Source organism: Polypterus senegalus, chromosome 11, assembly GCF_016835505.1.
Source record: "Polypterus senegalus isolate Bchr_013 chromosome 11, ASM1683550v1, whole genome shotgun sequence".
NCBI classification, from domain to species: Eukaryota; Metazoa; Chordata; class Cladistia; order Polypteriformes; family Polypteridae; genus Polypterus; species Polypterus senegalus.
The window spans coordinates 129,995,299-130,013,988 of record NC_053164.1 but is presented as its reverse complement, the minus strand read 5'-3'; the positions used below and the strand labels follow the sequence as shown (position 1 = coordinate 130,013,988).

Here is an 18,690-nt window from a genome sequence, read left to right as displayed (position 1 = left end):
TAAATGCCATTATGTAGCACTTACATCAAATAATAATTTTCTAGTGCATATACTGAAGGATTCATGTTTATTTATTTATTGTCACTGTGAATGTACTGCACCTCACTATTTTAACTAATTTTTGGTCTTTGGCAATTCTCTGGCCTCTGGATGACACTTTTGAAAAAAATAAAAGCACAAGTGACAAACCAATGGAATGAGTTTCACACAAAAAAATGTATAATTCAGCTCTGTCTCAGTAACAGATATACAGTACATAAGATTCAGGGACCATTTTTGTCCACATGTTATAATGTAAACAGTCAATTCAAAAATAAGACAAGTGATGGAACATAACAAATAGTGTATGTACATATATATACTGGCAGGAGTACCCGGCATTGCCTGGGAATGTATAACCGGTGAATTTCCCAAATGAAAGAAACAGAATATAGAAACAGAACAAACAGTTTTCTGATTCACATTTTATTGTAAGTTCCTGCACTCTGGATTCTGTCTGCTGTAGTGTTTCAGACGTCTTTGAAATAGACTTTCTTCTGGTATCTGAGGTGGACCTTCCAATTGTATGTCTTTTTCTCAGTGGCATGGGTATATTAGTGAAAAGCAGGACAATTATAATGTGTTACACGGTATTACGTACGGAATAAGCACCACAGTGAGATGAATCTATCTTATTTACAATATGTCGGAAAGCGAACAAATAGCACCAGTCAGTCAGAAAGAGCAACACTGAAATCGTACTGTGAGTTGGAAAGTGAGCAAATAGCACCACAAATACAGAAGGCCAGTGAGAAAGAGTAGCACTGAAACTGTACTGGGAAAAATGGCGGGGAGGAATGGTCTGTTTGTAAGGAGCATCTGTGTTGAACTGTGCTGCCATATAACGAACTTTGTGGTGAAATACAGCACTATCAGTGCGTGTGGGAGTGTGACCTGCAGAAACACGGTTGTGTCAGCCTGTCACGCTTTCTGGGTCGTTTACGTTTTACTTCCATCTGGCAGTTCCCCTTCAACCGATCAAAGCAGTCGGCCTTCTCATACTTGGACACTTCCGCCATCTCTTGGCAATTTAAAGAAACATGGGTAAAGAGCGACGCACAGAGACCAAAGCTGCCGCTAGATGGCGCCGCAGTGAACATCTGTTGCAACAATAAGTACGGGGACATGTGCTGAATGTTGTGTCAGTGAAAATGTACCCTGCACTTCACCATGAACATTTTTCCCAACCAAAACTTACCCCTTGACCTCCTCCTGGTCACAAAAGAGCCCAATCCCCAGTATGGTGGCGATCGGACACCCGGTGCAGATTTGTATGGTGGACAAACAAACATACATTCATAAAAACATACATACATACACACACACATACAAACATCGACTCTGCTTTATATTATACTAGCAGAATACCCGCGCTTCGCAGCAGAGAAGTAGCGTGTTAAAGTTATGAAAAAAGAAAAGGAAACATTTTAAAAATAACGTAAGATGATTGTTAATGTAATTGTTTTGTCACTGATATGAATGTTGCTGTCATATATATAGACACAGACACACACACATACACAGACACACACACATACATATATACAGTATATATACATATATATATACATATATATATACATATACACATATATACATATGCATATATAGCAAAATACCCACGCTTTGCAGCAGAGAAGTAGTGTGTTAAAGAAGTAATGAAAAAGAAAAGGAAATATATATATACACACACATATCTACATATATACACACACATATCTACATATATACAGACACACATTTACATACACCTATATCTATCTATCTATATATGTATATCTATATCTATCTTATATATCTATCTATATGTATATATCCACCTATCTATATAATCTATATCTATATCTATATCTATATATATATATATATATCTATATATATATACATATCTATATATATATCTATATATATATATATATCTATATATATATATATATATATATATATATATATATACACACACACATCTCCTTTGGGGTGCGAGGAGCTGTTGCTGGGGGTGCCAGAATCCATTGAGGAAGGGAAAAATTTAAAACATTATTTGTACAAAATCTTAATTTATCTATCCATTCCTAAATAATTAAATGGGCAGGCAATTTCGTATCAGTGCAATATGCTGCTTGTTAAAACGGATGACTCGTAATCTTACGTGCACTTAGTGCTGCGTGGGTATTATGAACTATCGTATTTCTATTTAAATTTGAAATATAAGTAATTTTTATTTGGTCGATAGAAATATGTTTAGTAGGAATGAAAGTTAAATTTAATCATCATTGAATACATTTTTCTTCACCATAGAAATTTAAAGACTAAATCCAACTTCCATTCCTACCAAAGATATTTCTGGCGACTAAATAGAACCTACTGTAGTATATCCAAATTCGAGCTATTGAGCTGTCGCCTGCCTGCCTGCGTCACCCTCGCTTCGCTCTTACTTTTTTTCCGTTCATTTAATCTTGGCTAGTCGCGAAATATTATAACATGGAAGGAGGATTACCCCGAGTATGGCTTTACCAAAACAATCATTGATGTCGAATAAAGTATCTATGATTCCTAAAGCTTAAATTGGTGATCTGGTTTTCTGCGTTAACCTCATATCTTTTCATACTTCTTCCCAAACAGGGGTTGCGAGAGTAAAATGAATCATTAAGCGCTGATATATATATATTGAATATATTGAAATAGTTTTACTATCAAATAATGCAAACAGTACGCGGCACGTGCTTCGCCCTAATTCTGGGCTCATCAGGCAGTACACACGCACTGCACCCACTCTCGCGAATCGAACCTAAGACGTCAGCGCTAAAGGTGAAGCCTCTCATGTTGCGCTATGGTGTGTGGGTCGTTTATTTGACAGTATGTAGATTGGGGTGTATATATATATATAACTTTTGAGAATGCAACGTATAGTTTTGTCCAGGAGGAAAGCAATGTTGCCTCAAATCAATGGCAACCTTTTGTAGGGTGTGTCCCTGAGACTTATTAATTGTCATCGCGAAGCAGAGCCTTACAGGAAATTTGAGGCATTTCAATTCAAATGGGAGATCAGAGGGTATAACGGTGATGCCAGCAATACATTCAGAGTGTGGCGCTCTGCTTTTTCTGTGTAGCTGCCTTCACACAGCCTCTCCGCTGCTTTATAAACGAACGCCATAGAAAGCCATCACCTTGTAAATTGTGTAATGCGTTTTTTGAACAGGTTTGATGCATGGAAGTGATCACTCGTACTGCGTTCAGTAAGTTCTCGTGAGCTGCTATCTTGTGTGATGTTGCGATGTCTACGGCTTAATTTAATGTTATCTAAGACCTGGTACTTAAAAGTTTCTGGCTGCACTCCAGTTGTAATATGACGAAGCTGCGCGAGCTCACTTTTGAGAATGCAAGTATAGTTGTCCAGAAGAAAAGCAATCTTGCCTGAAATCAATGGCTTCGTTTTGTAGGGTCTGTCCTTGAGACTTATTACTTGTCATCACGCAGCTGAGCCTTACTGGAAATTGGAGGTATCTGAATTGAAATGGGAGATCAGAGGGTATAAAGGGGACGCGAGGAATACATTGAGTGTGGAGAAACTCTAAATATATAATATAATGCATGTTTTCTTCAGCGCGTTTTGGAGCTCTTCCTGGTTTTCTATGTAGTGCGTTGACAGTCAGTTCACGTGATTACGTGGGAGGCATGATGATGTCACACGAAACTCCGCCCCCCACGGCTTTCTAGCTGAACTCCATTACAGTAAATGGAGGAAAATACCTTCCAGTTATGACCATTACGCGTAGAATTTCGAAATGAAACCTGCCCAACTTTTGTAAGGAAGCTGTAAGGAATGAGCCTGGCAAATTTCAGCCTTCCACCCACACGGGAAGTTGGAGAATTAGTGATGAGTCAGTCAGTCAGTCAGTCAGTGAGTGAGTCAGTGAGGGCTTTGCCTTTTATTAGTATATATATATATATATATATATATATATATATATATATATATATATATATATATATATATATATATATATATATATATATATATATATATATATATATATAGGCGCACGTGGCGCAGTGGTAGCGCTGCTGCCTCGCAGTTAGGAGACCCGGGTTCGCTTCCTGGGTCCTCCCTGCGTGGAGTTTGCATGTTCTTCCCGTGTCTGCGTGGGTTTCCTCCCACAATCCAAAGACATGCAGGTTAGGTGGATTGGCGATTCCAAATTGGCCCTAGTGTGTGCTTGCTGTGTGGGTGTGTTTGTGTGTGTCCTGCGGTGGGTTGGCACCCTGCCCAGGATTGGTTCCTGCCTTGTGCCCTGTGTTGGCTGGGATTGGCTCCAGCAGACCCCGTGACCCTGTATTCGATTCAGCGGGTTAGAAATGGATGGATATATATATATATATATATATATATATATATATATATATATACAGTGGTGTGAAAACTATTTGCCCCTTCCTGATTTCTTATTCTTTTGCATGTTTGTCACACAAAATGTTTCTGATCATCAAACACATTTAACCATTAGTCAAATATAACACAAGTAAACACAACATGCAGTTTTAAATGATGGTTTTATTATTTAGGAGAACAAAAATCCAAACCTACATGGCCCTGTGTGAAAAAGTAATTGCCCCTTGTTAAAAATAACCTAACTGTGGTGTATCACACTTGAGTTCAATTTCCATAGCCACCCCAGGCCTGATTACTGCCACACCTGTTTCAATCAAGAAATCACTTAAATAGGAGCTGCCTGACACAGAGAAGTAGACCAAAAGCACCTCAAAAGCTAGACATCATGCCAAGATCCAAATAAATTCAGGAACAAATGAGAACAAAAGTAATTGAGATCTATCAGTCTGGTAAAGGTTATAAAGCCATTTCTAAAGCTTTGGGACTCCAGCGAACCACAGTGAAAAGCCATTATCCACAAATGGCAAAAATGGAACAGTGGTGAACCTTCCCAGGAGTGGCCGGCCGACCAAAATTACCCCAAGAGCGCAGAGACAACTCATCCGAGAGGTCACAAAGACCCCAGGACAACGTCTAAAGAACTGCAGGCCTCACTTGCCTCAATTAAGGTCAGTGTTCACGACTCCACCATAAGAAAGAGACTGGGCAAAACGGCCTGCATGGCAGATTTCCAAGACGCAAACCACTGTTAAGCAAAAGAACATTAGGGCTCGTCTCAATTTTGCTAAGAAACATCTCAATGATTGCCAAGACTTTTGGGAAAATACCTTGTGGACAGATGAGACAAAAGTTGAACTTTTTGGAAGGCAAATGTCCTGTTACATCTGGCGAAAAGAACACAGCATTTCAGAAAAGAACATCATACCAACAGTAAAACATGGTGGTGGTAGTGTGATGGTCTGGGGTTGTTTTGCTGCTTCAGGACCTGGAAGGCTTGCTGTGATAGATGGAACCATGAATTCTACTGTCTACCAAAAATCCTGAAGGAGAATATCCGGCCATCTGTTCGTCAACTCAAGCTGAAGCGATCTTGGGTGCTGCAACAGGACAATGACCCAAAACACACCAGCAAATCCACATCTGAATGGCTGAAGAAAAACAAAATGAAGACTTTGGAGTGGCCTAGTCAAAGTCCTGACCTGAATCCAATTGAGATGCTATGGCATGACCTTAAAAAAGCGGTTCATGCTAGAAAACCCTTAAATAAAGCTGAATTACAACAATTCTGCAAAGATGAGTGGGCCAAAATTCCTCCAGAGCACTGTAAAAGACTCATTGCAAGTTATCGCAAACGCTTGATTGCAGTTATTGCTGCTAAGGGTGGCCCAACCAGTTATTAGGTTCAGGGGGCAATTACTTTTTCACACAGGGCCATGTAGGTTTGGATTTTTTTTCTCCCTAAATAATTAAAACCATCATTTAAAAACTGTATTTTGTGTTTATTTGTGTTATATTTGACTAATGGTTAAATGTGTTTGATGATCAGAAACATTTTGTGTGACAAACATGCAAAAGAATAAGAAATCAGGAAGGGGGCAAATAGTTTTTCACACCACTGTGTATATACACTGTAGTGTTGAATGAACAGAGTTAATTTCAGCAAAATCGTGAAAATGTTTGGGAACAAATTTCCCCAAATGCACTAAAGTAAATGGGGAAGGAGGCACTGAACATGTTTTGAGTGGATTATAATGGTACAATGGTCTTTTGAGTGTTCTTGGCAACTATGCTGGACTGATAATTATGTCCGAAAATGTGATCTGAACTTTGAGGCAGCAATGCTAACCATGCTTTAAAACAGAAAAGATGTAGATGGAATGAATACCAGGATAGAAATCTGGCTAGAGTACTGATCGGGTTTATGATGTCACACATGCTTGAATCAGATTGGAAAAGGTCTTATAGCAGCTATGTGTCAAAGTTCTGTGCATGGCTGCTGCAGTGCTGTAATATCAAACTTCTAATATAGCAACACAGTGAATTTTCAGGAAAATACTCAGCAAACAAGGTCACCAGTTTACTTCTTACAAACACAAATGATGTATACAAGCTGTACATTTAGATATTCAGTTTAATAAATTAAATTGTTTTACTTTTGGAGCTGTTTTCTCTAGTATTTGAAGTGAAAGAAAATAACTGTTGGTAATATGTTTACGAGGCTTTTCACAAATTGAAGGTTCGTAGATGCATATATATATATGTAATTTTTGGTGCAGGCGGATGCAGGGTAATGGGGGTTTTGGGGTATTCCCATTCAAAGTAAACAGACGTGCATGCAAATGTAAATGGCTTTGGAGTATGGAGTGGGGGCAGTCCCCTTTCAAAGTTCGTAGATGTGAATGTGTATTACTATGGAGTAGCTCATTGGGAACCTGTTAAGTTTAAACTAATGTCATCTGTCCCCCTTGCCTTGGAGGATGCCACCTCTGATTCTACTTATCTCTCCCTGCCTTTTTGTTTCTAGCAAAGCTGTCTGGCTCTGGCACTCAAGCTTTATAGCGTTTGCTAAACATTAAGCATCACCAAACCTTTTCTTTTCAATTTCATAACTCACTGTACATAATAAATACAATTAAGTCTAATTTTTTCCTGTCAAGTACACTGGTTCTTCTTCAGTCATCCACTCTATTGACTAGTGCTGCTGTCAATCACTTGTGCTGTGTTCTTCATTTGCATAAAGCCCCCGTCAGCAACACACACAGCAAATAATGTAATATTAATTAATATCGGCAAATAAAAAAAAACATTTTGACTAATTTTGTTTTTTCTATAACATCACTAAATTTCAATCAAATCAGTGAAAGCATTTTTGAACATTTTTACCCTATTATAGAGAGGATTTTTACCCATAAAATGGATATATTGAAATGTCCTTTCCTAGCAGATACCTACTGGCTTACATGTATCATCCAGTGGGGGTTGGATGGTCTCATTGCCTTGGAACCCCTGCAGGTTTTGTTTTTTTTTTTCCTTCATCCCTCTGGAGTTTTATTTTTTGTTTTTTCTGTCCTCTCAGTCATCGGAACTTACTTTATTCTTTGTTATTTAGTGTTGCCTAATCTTATTTTTGTTTTTATTAATTTAATTTTTATAAATTTTTATTTCTTCATCTTGTAAAGCACTTTGAGCTACATTATTTGTAGGAAAATGTGCTATATAAATAAATGTTGTTGTTGTTCCTGTCAAATTTCGCTTTTCAACTAAATGGGAAATAGTGTTTTTGTTAATGGGTGAGTCAATTTTGCATTTTATATGTATATGTTTTTAACCAATACTATAATTTCATGTCAATTCAACAATTCAATTCAAGAAAACGAATTGAAAAATACAAAACAAAATATTTACTTCATATACATTATATTGTTATATGGGACAGTCACACAAAGGTCAGTTATACTGTTATCCTATACAGTCCATACTTTTATATATGTAAATGTTATATACACATATAGTTTTTTTAAATTGGTCAGGACAGTTTAGTGGGCTTAAAAAACATATAAATCAGAGTAAACACATGTTAACATGTTGAACCAAAAATAGAGATAACCAATATTTACAGTATGTTATGCAGATACTAAAGCAACCACAGTTTATGATGTACTTAATCTACAGTTGTGTAATTCCAAAACTATGTGTAAGTGTACTCTATACATGTGACAAAAATTACCCTGTAAAATGGCACACAGATTGTTGGCTTCATTTCAAAGGAAACAGCTAAAGAAAAATCTTGAAACTTGTTTACTTCCTGTGTAAAAAGATCATCAAGGATAGTACTGACAGATAACCTGTTCTTCTGTCAGTTTAGTAAGATGGGTAAAATATATGAATGCCACAAATATGATACACTACAGAGGTTTTAGTCCTAGTTAAAAAAAAAAAAATCTTAAAATGTAGAATAAAATGTGAACCTGGCCATATGTTTGGCTCTGCTTTCAGCAGAGTATATTAAAACCTATTTTCATCAGCATGCATTATTCTATTTCAGAAGCAAAATCAAATTTAACCAAAATTAAAAAACATGGAGAACAAAAAAAACTTAAAGACAGAATTTACAGCATTTCTGCTGTCAACATGTTACCTCTTATAATTAAAACATTAAGGTATGCATCTACGTATTAACAGTAGTCGACAATGGCAGACTGCCAACTGCAAAAAGAAGAGCTCTACTTCATTTTCTAAAGATGCATAAAAACAGAATTTTCAGAGACTGAATTTCACAGGAATGCTTTCAGTACACTACTTTTATAAAGCTGGTAGATATCACAAAATGGCAACAATGCCAATATGTTTTGTTGTGGGTGTGTGCAGTAAATCATGCCTCATTTTAGCATAGCATGAATTTTTAGTGCTTAAAGTAGAGTTGTTTTCTAGGAAAAGTGTCATAGTTTCAAGTGAATTTTCAGTGGCACTCCTTAGGTTTTTAGTACTGTGCTAACAAAAGCTTTTCTTTAAACCTAATAGAAATGCATCTTGCATTACATATTACACTAACCGTTGCTTGACTCCAGATGACTGCTTGCTCTCCAGAAATAAATCCCACAATAGCTGGGTTACCTTCTGAACTGGTTGCATCATATGTGACACAAATAGGATACTCTATAGTAGATCGATTCACAATTTCTCCAGAGAGACCCATATCTCGCCAGAATGCCTGGACAGAAAAGCATTGAATACAAAATTAGTATTTATAAACAAGGACCCATCATTTATTGAAATTACTATGCGTGTCTGTGCCCCCCAGATGTAAGATGTAAGAAGGTTCTTGCAGAATCGCTCCAAAATGCCTGGTTAAAGTGAACTATAAAAACATAACTTTCAGTTTGATGCATCAAGTGTGAAATTGTTTTAAAGAAAAAGCACATCAGGCTTGATATAATAAGCAGTCTTTAATTTTAACTTGTTCTGGTTGCTTTCTTCATATAAAAATAATCCTAGTGCACAGAATTACAAAATAGCTAAAATTAGCTTTATCCTGTAAGCAGGAAAACCTTAATTATCAGTGATGGTGGGAGGAAACTGACACTATAGTATCAGCAGATATGCATATTGATTCTGGGCTCTAAATGTTTAAATCTTAAGATATAGGAAGGACTGGAGCTAACCTGAGAGCAACACAGCTCTCAAGTGTGTGTATTGCTGTGGTCACAGACACCAAGTACCATCATGGGGACAAAACATCACCTTGCGAGTTATGCTTGTGGTTTGACTTGGAGCTTAAATCTCAATATATACAAAATCCAACGTGTCTTTCTGTATGTATGTCACGAGAGAACTACTTGACGGATTTAGATTGGGTTTTTTTATTATAATTTGCTTGAACATTCTGGTTGATTTTGCATCCTCTCTCATCACGCTAAGTATCATAGTTTGCTTGCAGTACTGATTTATTTGCACGAATCTGAGAGAGACACAAGTGAGCTGAGGGGAGGGGATTGAGGGGCCCTCCTCACTCATGCGCCAGCCACGGGGCATGTCTTACATCCACTTAGCTAGTGAACGAGAGAACTACTTAAAGGAATTAGATTGGGCTTTTTTCTAGAATCTGTTTGAATACTCCTTGAACATTTGATTTTGGGACTTCTCTCATCGCGTCCTGTCCTGTTTCACTGCTACACAGGCAAAGCTGCTGGGGACGGCTAGTAATCTTATATAATGAAGGCAGTAACTTTTAAAAGATACTGGATCTGTTGAGGCAGTAGAAGTAAAAACTATGCCAACATGGATCCTGAAACCAATCTAAAATTTTTTTATTAATTAATTAATTAACCACAACTTTAATTTCATTAATTAGGTATATGTAAAAAAACATATTTGCATAGAAAACAATCTTTTCACCAGTTTATGAATTTCCTCTCCCTATTTATTGATTGGCTATACTACCAAGACATGATCAATGTTACACATCTGGGTGAAAATTATTATTAAGTGTATACTTTGTAACAGCAACCTCTGCTATGATATAAAAACATGCTTTATAATGACCTCTAAAGACACTCTGTTCACAAGTACACAACAAGCCCCTTACCCAAAAAAGTATAGTGCTTACGGTTTCGTATGTGACAATAAACTTGATCATGTGACCCACTAGTGTCTTACTCATCAGGTAATGTCTTTCAGTTCCCAGACTAGGTTCATACTGGATCTTTGCTGAAAAGCAGACCAAACAAATACAAATTTGACACCACAATAATGATAAATGATACTTGCCTTATATATTGCCATTACCACCAACATATTTATGTTTATCATAGTGCTGGAGAGTGGTAATGTGTTGCATGTTGGTAGGACATGCAACTAAGAATTATTGTTTAGAGCAATATTACTACTGTTGTTAAAACTGTGCAGTATGGTGTAGTAAACCATATATTAAGGAATCTCATAGGCCATTATATTTGGAACACAACTAAAACGTAAAAAATGTAAACTGTTCAAAACCTCTTTGTTACATGAACAGTGACTCTTAAGTACATGTTTTCTTTTCTTTTTTATTTACTCTAAACCACTTATTTCCTTTAACATATTTACTGCATTGTACACTATCGTTATTGAACTCTGGTAGAGCAGAGGTCTTCATTTACCCCAGTGAAGAAATTACATATTACACATTCTTTATCGTAAAGAAAGACACATTATTGGAAGGCTCTAAAAAATCCTGGAGTCAGTACGTGTGGCAGTCTTCATGAGTGGAACTCCTTCCAAGGTTTCTTAATACCTTATGTCCAGGACTATCTGAAGAGGTACTGGATTCCCACAACTGTGATCTGGCCAAACAGCTTAGAAAAACTATGGCTGGACATGCAATTACATTTGTCTCAAGAAGAAAAAAATAAACATGGGTCTTTTCTCAATAGCAACAAGTGCCTCTAAGTCTTGCGTGAGAGTAAATGATGTGGGATAGATCACATAAGTGCAGTGGTGTAAGTTTTACAAGCTGGTAGTGAAGTCAAAGTTAGCTCTTTGGAAAGGATACCAATTAATTGATCAGTCTGCATCCTCTTCTCATCTATAGTTATAAGCTACTGGTAGTGAACACACAAATGAGACTGCAAGAAGAAGGAGATCCTGCGCAAGGTTGCAGGTCTAACTCAACATCACAGGCTTAGGATATCAATAATGTACAGTACAAGTACACTAGGTAACAAAATCTGCATATCTGGGCCCAGAGCAGTGTATTTTGGAGGTTTGTGCTTAAAGTTAAGGATTATGGCAAAGCCCTCTGACGTGGGCCACACTGAAAACATGCTAGATGGATAACATGTCTGAGATTGCCTGGGGAAAAGTTGGAGTCCAGTGATGGGGGTAAAGGGGCTTGGTAAGTCTAGCTCCACCTATTGCTATTGAGGCCTTCATTCAGAATAAGATAGAAAATGAAATGAAAGCTTACATTTTTTACAAAGCAAACAATATTAAAAAAAGTACAAGCAGGTAAGATTCTTGTGTATGCTAACAACTTATTGTGAATAGTATTTTGGAGTCCTAATTTCAGGGTTTAAATTTACTCTAAGTCATGTATTTCCTTTAACACATATATTTCTTTATTAAAATCTGTAAGAGTTGGGGAGATCTTCTTGTGATGTGCATCGCTGAATACCAGTAACACTAACTGAAGATGAAAACTATACATAAAAACAAAGGCATAAAAATAAAAGACACTTCAAAGATTGTAACACTACATAAATTTGATAATTAAAAGCACTTTTGTCTTTATTCCTAAGAGCTGTTTTTTTTTTTAACACCTGGACTTGTACGCACAAGATTGCTGTGTACATCAACACTCACATCGAGATATATAAAACTAAACTTAGAGTAATGCTACACAGATTTTCATGGAAATCTTAGACCATGCGCATGTACATTTCTGCTCAGTTTTGTAAAAGCAGGCTTTATCAAATATACCAAATTGAATTGATTATCGTTTACAAATTTAATGCACTTAATTGTAATAAATCTGTAACAATATAATGGTGCATGGAATGGTCAAACTATTCCAACTGTCATTGCTGCTTTACCGTTGTTAGAAGACATTGTAAACTGAAGAATTAGAAGAGAGCATGTATTTAGAGATCATGCTGATTTCTTGTCCCATGATAACTGGCTTCTAAGTCAATTTAGATTCCAATTTCCAAGAGCTATCCTCTTGGAGCTGTGTGCTGAACTGGGGCTGACTTTACAAAGGCAGACTTTGAGGAATTGCGCTGTACCTGTTCTTTTGCAAGTTCTGTCTGCCCTCGAGTTTTTAGACACAGGAGCTTTTCAACATGTACTGGCTGTATGGGATGATATTATCCACTTATCATCCAGATATACAAGATTCCCTTGCACTGTGGTTGAACAGACTAACATTAAAGTGCAGTTCGCATCAACATTCAGTTTTTCAAATGTAATGGGAGCGATTGACTACATGCATATTGCTATAAAGGTGTCTTCCGAGAATGAATTTACTTATGTATATAGAAAGCATTTCCAATCTGTTAATGTGAAAATGATCTGTGATGCTAAAATGCATCTCATTAATGCTGTGGAAAATATATAATTGGTCTTACCAAAAATTGCTGCAGCTCACTGCTCAAACGGTGTGGGTTTCGGAATTCTGCCACCGCCTCCACACTTTGATAGCTGACCAATTCTTTTTTATTTCTGGCACTGTGTGACTTTCTGAATTTGAATTTTTGAGTGCCTTTGCCATGGTGTGCCACTCCATCAATTTCTCTTTTTAGCTTTGTTATACTACATTTTTCTTTAATATTAATGTCACTGTCTCTATGCTCACTGGTATGGATTTATTCACATGTGCATGTTAAATTTGGCACACAGGGGCTCAGCAAATAGAATTGCTAACCAAGCATTGGATTAGATAGCCAAAGACAACTGGAGGATTGTATAGTCAGCTTAAACACAGAAGAGTATTTCTGTCCTCTGTCAGTACAAAGTCTTATTTCCTTGTTGGGAGAATGAGAACTGGCATGTAAGCACTATGATATTTCTCTGACGAGGAGTTCAGCCCTTTCCTGCCCTTGTTTGGATACAGAGGGACCAGCAAGTTGAAGAAGAACAGTATAAAAGGCTTGGACAACAGCCAGACCCTTTGGGGCACGTGTCGGCAAAAGTTCGGAAAAACTTCCCAGAGTGGGGACGAGAAATGGCAGCCTGTGTTGATCCAGATTCCCACCTGGATAAAGTCTGTCCATATGCCTCCTGTCTGTAACCGAGTTAACCGTCAGTAAATGTAAGTTAAAGTATATTTTTTCTCATGTAATTCTTGTACCGCCGTAATCACGATGGGAGGGATATCGCCTTTTCTGGTATATTACTATATTATTTAGTTACTTAATATGCCGCAATTTCAAAAGAACACATTTCCAAGAGAGCTAATGCCTCTTCAGGAAACAAGCTTTTACCATTGCTTAAGCCACCAAATATTAAGTTTTTCCTCGCCTACACAAAACCAAGGATGAACTTCCATTTCACAGTCACTGAAATTCTATTTTTTTAATGTGTTTTTGCCATTGTCATTTAAAAAACACTGAACAGAAGGGGCTATTTATATTGATTTGCATATTCAAATAGGTGACATTCTGGGATGAGTCACTGTGGGGTTTAGGCTCATGCATGTATGTTAAAATTCATGTTGATTGGGATTTATAAAGGGAAAATGCTTAGAACTTTTTTTATGCACAGTTTTATACATCTGAATTTTTTTGTGTGTATGCACATTTTTAGTTTTGTTTGTACACCATGTTTTAGTATGATTTCTATGCAAGACATCACACATGAGACCCCTGGAGTTTCTTTTGAAGCAACACTGATAAGGTAGATTACCTGATTCACAATCACATGCTCTTTATCTGCCATACAACAGGCTAAAAGCTACCACTAGCTAATCCTTCCATGTGTGTCTTATACATTACTAAAACCTCATATCTATACATATATAATGCAAAGCTGACTGACTGACTGACTCACTTACTCATCAGCAGAAACACTACTTCATGTTTAGCCAAAAGGCTGAAATTTGACAGGAAGGTACATCTAGGGCAGTAGGCATTCTCTAAGACAGGACAGTTTGATATATCAATATTTAGAGGGTAAAATAAATATATATATATATATATATATATATATATTTAATATACTGCAGTGGGCCGGCGCCAGGCCTGGGGTTTGTTTCCTGCCTTGTGCCCTGTGTTGGCTGTGATCCCCCCGTGACCCTGTAGTTCTGATATAGCGGGTTGGATAATGGATGGTTGGATGGATGGATATTTAATATATAAATACCCCAAAAATCTCAGAAATGCACTTCATAGGTTTGAATAAAATTTGGTCACATTATAGAAAAAATGAAATTAGATAACAGGTGTGTTTTTATTTGTTGATTTTTGTCATTAAGAATATTCTAACGAGTGGGACATTCTAATGCAGTGAAATGAGCAAAGTTCAGTGACGTTCAAAGAAGAAGGTTTAGCAATTGCTTTCCAGGTGAAATAGATGTCAACATAGTCAAATTCACGCAACTGAGTAAGAAAGGTTTTTAATGGAGGTATGATTGTAAAAACAGATGAATGGATAATTAGTGGATAGATAGACAGAGTCATACGCATGTGTAGGAGTGACAGCTTAAGGGTTCTGGTGATAGCAATTACCTGCCAAACCAGGGGTTGGTATTGTGTTCTAATGTCTTCTCTCTTTCTCCTTCTCTGGCCCTTCCTTCCTAGAACCCTTATGACTGGAATTTGCACAGTTATAGTGGTGCCCCAACCCTTTGACGCTGTTTTGTCTCCTCTAGATAGATAGATAGATAGATAGTATAAGCAGGGATTCACACTCAGTTGAAGGTTAGGAAGAAGGTGGCAATCTTTCCTTCTGGTAGAACATTGTAATTGCAGTTTCATACTTCATTGAAGGATATCGGAGTCTGGCCTGAGAGACTACTCCATTAATCTTAGTGGGAGCCAACTCTGTCTGTTAAATGAATGAGTAATATGAAGGGCTACTCACACTATTATCTAAATATTCCCATAAAAAGGACTATATTTTGGGTTTAGAGCAATAGTGGTAAGTATAACTAAACAAACACAAACATACATTTTGTTATTTCTGTAAATAATATTACATTTAAACTAGTATACTGTATAAGGTAAGTATTCAGTTCAGACTGACTTATGTTATTTTTTCTTTAGGTAAACATTATGATACTAAGACAACTTTAAAAAAAGGATTTAAATAATAAGACATGGTTTAAGCACTAGAATTTTAATTAAATAAAACATGGTCTCACCTGCCAGATGAGGTGGGCAGGATACAATAACTTTCTTGCACAAAAAATATTTACTTTTGGTCCTCACTTCAACTTTGTTTAAATCCTAATAAAAAGTTAAACAAGATAAAAGAATATACAGTATTATAAATGTATATGCAATGATTATATGTTTCTCTGTACATACAGACTGAGATGCTTTCTGTTTCTTTTTGCTCTGCTTTGCCCCTCTTAGAAAATGACTCTAAAATTTTGTTTGTCAAGAATCACTCATACAATATAGTCTGTCGATTTTACAGAACATATACACTATACTTTTTATAATAAATGTCCACTGTCATTTAAAAAGCAAAAAATTGCTATAAAGTAATGTTAATCATCTGAACATTTGGAATTAATTTACAGTATAAATTCATTTATATGGATTCCTTATGCAACCCATTTATTTGTGTCACCCTAAACCCTAATTTTTCAAAATAGCTACTTTCATTTTCATTTTTTGAAATTTTGTTTTCCAGCTGCACCATAAGGCTGAGTATAATTGCATTAGAAGATACCTAAACTAAAGTTGTTATATCTTATAATTGCCCACATTTGTCAGTCTTGATGATGAATGATCTTCAATTTTCAAAAAATGGTCACCAACCTGATGAATTGCAGTTACTGCTGAATTTAACAGGATATTCTCTCTTCCAATTGAATCAGCAAGTCGTTCAGATAGTTGCTGTGCACCACCCTGCAAAACAGTGAGACATTCTTCTTCATGTAAATGTTGCTTTAACTGATGTATACAGCTCACTATTCTTCCTAATTTATTGCTATATAAACGAAAAAGTAAATGAAATTAAACAGTCTTCTGTACTGCTTAAAATATTGTGTGAGTATATTAAAAAGAATCTTAATAACACTGGTGTTTTCCTTGGGGAATCTGCACTTTTTTAGTTATTATTCAGGATGTACAATATTTGACATGCATTGCCCCATTTGGGATTTTGGGAAACTATTTTGTCAAAAATAAGTTAAGCAGAAGGTTTATAATGTGGCTGAAATTCACAAAAAGAGAGTACACCATCTTGATATTAACAAATATTATGAAAGCCTGACATTTTGACATTACAGTCTATTGTAAGTTATGTTAGTTTTAAGATTGTCATCACAACTTGTTATGCACTTTTACAGTGAGTGAATGCCAACATCAATATAGTAGAGAGAGGGAGAGTGCATTATTGTCATTATACTTCTGTATAGTGAAATTTAGTTTACATCTTTGCCTTACAGGCAAGTATACTGTAGGTAAAAATAGATATACACATAGACAAAGAAATAGACATAAGCATTACAATTACACAAGATTACAATAAGATGGATACTGACAAGAGCAGCATATATTATATTTATAAAGTATAAGTAACAATATGTAGAATAAAGGTAATCATATATGCAGTATTCACTTAAAAGTAGAATGTTTGACAGTTTGCAATGATTATGATGTAATGCAAAGAAGTGATATAAACAGTATTTACTTAATGTTATATGTTTCCATTTCTCCAGCACCTTCAATACCATCCAACCATCCCAGTTAAGGGGTATACTCAAAAATATGCAGGTGAATGAGCCTATGATGTCCTCGATAATGGACTATCTGTATGGCAGACTGCAGTTTGTGAGACTCAAAGAGTGTGTTTCTGATAGGGATGTGAACAACACTGGAGCTACACAAGGAACAGTCTTGTCTTGTTTTCTTTTCACTATGTACACCTCAGACTATACATATAACAAGAGGAATTCTCAGACGATTCTGCACTTATGAGGTGTATTGATAAAGGAGATGAGACAGAGTATAGAAGTCAGGTGGATAAATTTGTTTCTTGGTACAAAGAGAATTGTCTGAAGCTTAACAACACCAAATCCAAGGAACTGGTTATTAACGTTCACTGCAATGAAGAGCTTCAATGTCTGATCACTATTCAAGGAGTGGATGTACAGATGGTGTGCTCCAACAGTTACATGAAGGTCCAAATTAATGACAGGTTGGACTGGTCTTGGAACACAGAGGAACTACATAAGAAAGGGCAGAGCAGGCTGTTTTTTCTGAGAAGATTGTGTTTCTTTAAAGTGGGTAGTGACATTCTTCACATCTTCTACAATTCTGTGATGACCAGTGCAATTTTTTGCTGCGGTGTGCTGGGCCAGTAACATCACTTCAATTACCAACATCACTGTGCTAACAAATGAATTAAAATGGCAGGCTCAGTTATGGGACACACTCTGGACCCCCTTTGAGGTAATAATGAAGGAGAGAATGAAGACAAAACTGAGTGTTATTAAGAACGATGCTGCACACACTAACACTGAGGAGTTACACATATCAAAAACCATTTTTTTATTCCTTTATTCCAACAGAGGAAAATGATTAGACATACAGGAATCAAAGGCAAAATATAGCTGCTGAAGGGTATGGGGCTGGATCAATAAGGTGGGCTTTTGGAGGGTGTTGGTCATGAGGTCTTTTTTATTATTTAGATGTTCTTCTTTATAAGCCTGAATATGCTGGATTCACATCCAAATGTCTGTTAATGGCGTATCTTTTTCATATGCTCAAACATTTAACATAGGATTCGTATTGTTCTGTTAATAGCGCTGAATGACATTGCAGTGCCTGATGAATGTATCTATGATGAAATCATGGTCTTGCTAGATGTCATGTCGCTGAATACTATGATTCCAATTTATCTAGCCACAGAGACTTTACTGACAAAACTAAACAACAACCCCACAATAACAACATGAACGAAGCTGACCATAAATGACATAATGCATTTAATATCACCTTGCCAGAAAACCCACAGCTATTTTAATGGACAATGCTACCGACAGAAAGAAGGTGTGCCAAAGGAAGGTCCATTATCAGGTCTCTTAGATGAACTAGTTATACAGCGTGCGTCTC

The 18,690-nt window shown here is 36.5% G+C and overlaps 1 protein-coding gene across 3 annotated transcripts in view; it reads right to left on the bottom strand.

Moving 5' to 3' along the window:
- The window catches only part of si:ch211-127i16.2 (probable flavin-containing monoamine oxidase A), a 123,669-nt gene that overhangs the window by 44,235 nt on the left and 60,744 nt on the right, over window positions 1-18,690 (bottom strand). For all 3 annotated transcript variants that reach the window (XM_039769668.1, XM_039769666.1, XM_039769667.1), the window contains exons 6-9: window positions 16,390-16,479; window positions 15,765-15,849; window positions 10,536-10,636; window positions 8,982-9,140 (exon numbers count right to left, since the gene is read on the bottom strand). In XM_039769668.1, coding sequence (XP_039625602.1) covers window positions 8,982-9,140; window positions 10,536-10,636; window positions 15,765-15,849; window positions 16,390-16,479 — 435 coding nt within the window. The remainder of the gene's footprint in view (window positions 1-8,981; window positions 9,141-10,535; window positions 10,637-15,764; window positions 15,850-16,389; window positions 16,480-18,690) is intronic.